At 41.7% G+C, this 6437-nt stretch overlaps 1 protein-coding gene across 8 annotated transcripts in view; it reads right to left on the reverse strand.

Moving 5' to 3' along the window:
- The window catches only part of CSAD (cysteine sulfinic acid decarboxylase), a 32233-nt gene that overhangs the window by 25637 nt on the left and 159 nt on the right, over positions 1 to 6437 (reverse strand). For 2 of the 8 annotated variants that reach the window (XM_020778110.3, XM_020778103.3), the window contains one exon: positions 590 to 742. In XM_020778110.3, the coding sequence (XP_020633769.3) occupies positions 590 to 712 (123 nt within the window). In that variant the 5' untranslated portion in view covers positions 713 to 742. Of the gene's footprint in view, positions 1 to 589; positions 832 to 2231; positions 2476 to 2520; positions 2544 to 6350; positions 6431 to 6437 lie in introns of those variants that run through there. The other 6 variants (XM_020778112.3, XM_020778105.3, XM_072991147.2 and 3 more) reach the window with 6 other exon arrangements.

The following is a 6437-nucleotide window of genomic DNA, read 5'->3' on the forward strand; positions in this document are numbered from 1 at the left end:
GACAGGAAAGGTTGTTTTTTGTTTGTTTGTTTGTTTGTTTTTTGACTACAGATCCTAGATTTCCATAGCTACTGTGACAATTAGCTATGCTGATGGTGCACTCTGGGAGCTATAGTTCAAAAGCTACTTACTTTTCCAATCTCCGGACAAAATACATTTCTGGTCCCTTAAATTAATCAGCCTATTGTCTTTTGTACACAGTGTTCCAAAGATTGGAAGTAAGTAACTGAATGTAACTATCTTTCTAAAGTTACATTTATGGTTGCTGGGAGTATATGGCCTCACTACTTAAGTATGTTTTATACCATAGGGCACAGTTTGCAGCATTCTGTTGTTGTTTTTCGAATAACTAAAAGAATAATTTTTAAATTTTTGCATAATGAGAACACAGGGTGTTTTTTTTTTAATGTAGCCTTGATTAGAACAATTACAGGGGAAGAGGGTGTTGAGAGTTCTAACTGAATACATTTTAAAATGTAATTTTCTGAGCTCTAAAATGTTCCTGAAACATGTAGATGTAGATCTCCCTGTCCTAGAGGAGGAGGAGTGGGGAAAGCCAGAAACATACTGTGAGATTCTGAAGTCTTACCTTTTCAGAGGCATCCATCCCTTTTCTGATGCCTTCCTCCAGCATGACCTGGAATGCTTCCTGTAAGAACTCTTCTCCAGCATCCTTGTCCAAGCCAGGATGTGACAGTGCATCTTCTGCCATTGTCAGCTGAACTTCTTGAAGAGAACCTCCCTACAGATTTAGGCAACATGTAATATATTCATGTCATCCCACAAAGGCAAAGCCATTTCAGATTGTGTCTCTCATTCTTTGGTCTTTTCCTTTAAAAAAAAGGGAGAGAGAGAAAGATTCCCATATTTTCTGTAATACCTGTGCTGAGGGGCATTCACATTGCCCAAACTGATTCATAAAGAACTGATTTCACAAGCATTTTAAATTACAAAGGCCCTGACAGCCTCTTAAAAAAAACAACTCAGTTTGCGGTCAAAAAGAAGCCGGCTTTGCTGTAGCCAGGATTCTTTAAATCAATTTTAATTCAACAAACCCCAACTCAACAGCGGATCTTATTGTCAGTGTAATGGCACCCTTAGATTAGCAGTTCAGCACTCCCCGCTGTGTTCTTGTGTTCAGGATACAAAACACAGGAATACAGCAGTTAATATTTATTATGAGGCAGTCATTTTTTACAGCAGGAGAAGGAAATCTGTAACCCTCTAGATGATGTTGGATTTCACCAACCACTTGTCCTTTCAGAGTACAGTACTGTTCAACCAATAGTTAGGCATGATGGAAACTACACACACACACACACACACGGAGCATTTCCTTTGCCCCTTGTTATAATTAAATACAAACATGTACATATTGCCTCCCATCCAATCTCAAGTTTAAATTCTCCACCAAGTGGAATAGAATGGCTTCATGTCCTCCCACCAATCAGCACCCATTAGCCAGGCAAGAGGGTGAGAGACCCTGTTTTCCTGTAACCAAAACTGTGCTCCTAAACTCTGTTGAATAACTGTTTGACGATGCAACAGCAACATCATTTGCTAAGAAACAGAGTGCTGTTTCCCCCAGAAAAATGAAGGCAAAAATTCCTTTCCAGTTCTTCTTTTGCAACATACCAACAACGTTGAATAGTGCATGTACAGATCTCGTTGGGTAGTTTGGGAGTGATGGAATTTCCCCAGGCTTGATTTGGATAAAAATTTGCTTGTACTTCTACAAACCTTGAAATTCCCATAAAGCTAGCTAAATATTTGTCTCTTGGGTAGTGGGTGGTGCTATTTTCACTACATATTTGCTAGCATTCGTTCACCAAATTCCTCATTGCCAGAATTATTATAATAGAAGGAATTCTATTACCCTCAGTGTCCTGAAATAAAGGTGATATGTAAAACTTGTCCATAAACAAAGAATACCCACAGATTCTTTGATTACTAGAAACAGCACTCAGCACTCCCCACCCCCACCCTACATTTTAAAGCTAAGCTTATCAGCCATAAAGGTTAAACAATAGTTTTTCAAAAACCCACAAATTAAAATTTTCCAGAACGACAAATTCTGCATCATATATATCACATTTCGAACTTGCTGGTCTAACTTCAGCACAATTTCAGCATTTACAGTCCCAATAAATATGACTACTTTCACCCTGCTATACCATCAACTATATCTTGGTTATTCCTTTAAACTAGTTCTGTCAATTATCCATCTGGACCTTTTTTTGCTGTTTCTCTCTGCACGGGGTCCCCTTCTCAGGGATCAAACACCCTTCTTCTCTCCCGCTGAGTATGACAGGTGCTGTCTTCCAGTAAGATTCCACTGCTACCAAGAGAGCAATTAGTTCACACAAGAAGCTAATCCAGCTTCTTCATACGATCAGAAACTCTTGCAGCACCGAGCTCTATACAGCACTGAAAATTTCCAGTCAGCACAGATACCCCTTTGTAAGGACTGTTCTCCCACATCAGAGGGGAGAGAACATTATGCCCAATTGCTATGGTTACCTGCTCAATCTTGCACGTATCTCTACAGATCTCAGGGACAAAGTACAAACGGAGTGACCTATGTTCCTGACAAGTATCGTTATATTGTGTAGGAGTGGAGATATTTGCATGCATTCTTGCTTGCTTGCCTTGCCGGAAGAGTCACTGCTTTCTCCAATGGCTCTGTTTGTTTATTCTTAGCTCTGAAAGTGGAAGATGGGATGCACAGAGGACCTTCTGAAATGCCAAAGGGAAGCATTTTTAACTGCATGTGCTCAAAGCATAACTAGCTGTGTTAATGGCTGACGTTCTATTGCTTAGTATACTAGGTCACAGCTTGAGTAGGTCCATTGAATCAGTGGGCCTGTGGTGAGTAAACTCCTTCAATAAGTTGCACTGATTCAGTGGGCCTACTCCAGCCATGACTTATTAGCAAAAGACTTTCTAGCAATGGGATTTCAGCAAATTAGTACTGTTTCCAATCCCCATCTAATGAACATATGAAGGCTTACATATATACACATGCATGTTTGCTAAAATACAGGTTTGTTAGTCACTCCTATAAATAAATATATGGAACAAATGTGCACTTCCATACTAAAGAGGAATCCATGGATGCTGAGAGGAAAACAACCCAATAAGAAAAGAAAAGAGGGTGTCCAATAGCAGATGGTGGCAGTCATATGCAGGCAGGTTTTTCTAAACCTTCTTTACTACTGGATGGTCAACAACGCTTCCTCAGGTGTTGCTGGACTGTACCTCCCTTCGAGCACAGCCAACAGAGCCAATGATGAGGGAATGTTCAGGGAGCTGCAATCAAACAACATCTGAAGCCTTACTGCCATGGCTACAGCTCAGGAAGACATATGTTAGCCACTTAGGGGTTAAAACCTGCTCATCCCTAGCCACAAAATGTTGGCAAAAGAAAAAGTCTTATGCTTATTTTGGAAGATGCTTACATTTGGGTCATTCTGCACCTCTTGAGGAAGGGAGTTTGAAGGTTGTGGCCTACCAGTTTGTTAATATTCTGCTCTGACAATCTGGAAGGCACTGTACAACTGAAACCTGCTTCTTCTGCACAGACTGATTAGTCCTTGGTATAAACAGGGCTGATGGCCTCTCTATTTAACCTCTATGCTTTTAAGCTAGTCATTGCTTTGTCCTGGCTGCTTCATGTTTAAGAGGTGGGTCAAGGGTAGAGAGGATACAACAGGCAGCTTAAATCCTTTTCCCTGCCAGCTGTCTTCCTGTTCAGCAACCTAGCCCACCCATACTGGAGTGGGTGGAAAGGCTAGAAGATTCTGTGTAAGAACAAGCCCATGTGTTCTCAGTGTCAGGTATGAATCCGAGAGCCTAAATCTAGCACGTTTTGCCTCTGGAGCTGCCTTTACAAAATCAGCATAAAAACAGAGCAAGCTAATCTGCCATTTACAAGCTGGAAGACAATCACACATCCTTTACTGCGTAAGTCAGCTCCACTTCTGCTTGCAAAGCTCCTTATTTCATCTGCTTTGGCCTTGACGTTGCATCCAAGAATGCATTCCCCTACAATGTGGGAGGAGGAGAGGCAAGCTGCTTCAGAATCTGCCTTTCCAGCCAAATTTATCGGTCACTAAGATGTCACAAGATTACAGGAAAGTTACAGATCCTCATTGCTCATAAGTAATGGTAAAATGGACTTGAGAACTGTGTAGTTATTTTCTGAGCTCTTGGAAGAGATCAGCTTGTTCCATAAAGTACAGAATGTCCTCAACCATATCTGACATACAAGCAATAAAAACTGTTATTGTGACCCACCCAGGTTTGTGTTTTATCAAAAGATGTAGTAACTCTCCATCCTCAGCATACACTTAAGGCAGAGGTATATCCACATATTTATGCCATGTTTCCCAGAGTTTTAACAGTTCTGAGTTTCTGTCATTGTCAATAAAATTTGTAGTAACATTTCACTCTTACACTCAAATATACAGTATATGCATACATTTTGATTAATCCCTTGAACAATGAACAAGCACTGCTTTCTTACAAGTGGCTGTGAAGCAACCCACTTAGTGTTAGACATAAGAGATGGAACCATGATTTTTGTTCAGCTGCAATTAAAAATCCCCTAAATGTCTTAGTTACAGAAAAGACTGAAGGTAAATGGTTTATTATCTATTTATTCCCATAGATTCAACTGTGAGTGATTTCTTGACTGGCCATTTAAAGCAAGGCAAAGAAGAGATTTTTATAAATTATTTATAATTGATGTACTGCATCAGTGATAGTCTACAGACCCTCTGCTGAGCAGGGGAAGTGATTAATCTGTCAATATCCTAAAGTGGCTGGCTTATTAAGCCACTTCATAGTACTGGCAAATTGAAAGGGGAAGGCTTGCTTTGGATCAGTTTCAGCTGTCACAGACACTGGAACTGATCCAGTGATCCTACCTGCACCAGAAAAGTAGAAGCCCCTTGACAGGCCAGAAAGGTGTGGATAGGCACACTGGGGCGTTAAGGGCTGGTAGGCTCTAGCTGATTGTGGTCTTTAAGAGCTCACCAGTACTCCAAAGAGCAGGCTAAACAGCCCATGTAGTCAGCCTATAAAGTTTCTCCCAAAGAAACAAGTCCTGCATCCTACAAGGTGCTACACACAAATTTGGATAAGAGCCCTTGGTGGCATGGTGAGTTATCTCCTAGGAAACACATTTAAGGATAAGACACTTTGCACCTAAAGCTATCAGAGGGAGGATGTAGAAAAGCACAGCTTTCATAATTGTCACTGTATATTTTCCACTAGTGTAAAAATCACAAGTAGAGACTTCAAGGTTTCAGGGAGTGTCCGGATTGAAAGACAGAATTGCAGCTTCAGAGAGTATAGCTATTATTACAAGTGTTGCCAAAAAAAGTAATTTCCACCATTAATTTCCAGTGGGGGAAATAACATGGAAACCTCTTCTCAACCATAATGATAGTGTGAACAAGGCCATCATGCAATACTCTCCAGTGCTCGCTTCCCCATTAATTAGGGGTGATTCCACCTTTTAGAGGTTTCATCACCACCTGTACTTTTACTCCAATTTTATCTGCAAGACCTCAAAGTACTTGTATAGATTCTGTAAAAAGATTTCTTCTACTGTTTGTTGCTAGGCTGCCGTCTCCTATCCGCCCCTCAAACTGCCATCTTATGTACTGTATTAAAGGTGCACCTTATAACTGTAATACAATAAACAGATATGAACAATGAGGGACAAACTGCATATGGGAACTGAGAAATCCATGATTTTTCTATCCCAGCTGGGGAAATTATGCTCTGGGAAAGGGCTGTATATGGTGAAGAAAGCTTGGGTAACCCAAGTATTCTCCGACTGCAATTCCCAGAAGTCTTCACCACCTTCTGTGCTGGCCGGGTGTTCTGGGAATCGCAGTCCAAGAAGATCTGGGTTCCCCAGCGTGAAAAACCATTGCTGTGTAGACGACGGAAGCCTATAGAAGAGCCAGCCTGTGTAGCCGTAGGCAAGCTGCACAGTCCCAGGGCGTCCTCAAAGAATGGAATAGCAAGCCACTTCTGAGTACTCTATAATCAGAAAATCCTGGAAACGGCTGCCATAAATTAAAATCAACAGCAAGGCACCTATTTTTTCCTATTACTACACTACCTTCCAGACTGGGCAGTGCCCCCTCATATTGAAGAGCAACCTCTCTCACCCTAATTGCAAACGGCCATACTTGCTAGGGATTATGGGAGTTGTAGTCCAACGATCGACAAAGGATGATGTCCAAACGGTATCTCCTCCCCTCACCCCACCCTACCCTTCCTCAAAAACCCATAACGCTCAAAGGGACCGTCCCGTCCCCCCCGTTCTGCTGTACCCTGGCCTCGGCAACAGCATCCCCTGCCTTCCCTCCAAACAGCCCCTAAACAAGATGGCGCTACCAGAAGCGCCCCCCACCACTCTC

Source organism: Pogona vitticeps, chromosome 2 (genome assembly GCF_051106095.1).
Source record: "Pogona vitticeps strain Pit_001003342236 chromosome 2, PviZW2.1, whole genome shotgun sequence".
In the NCBI taxonomy this organism is placed as follows: domain Eukaryota; kingdom Metazoa; phylum Chordata; class Lepidosauria; order Squamata; family Agamidae; genus Pogona; species Pogona vitticeps.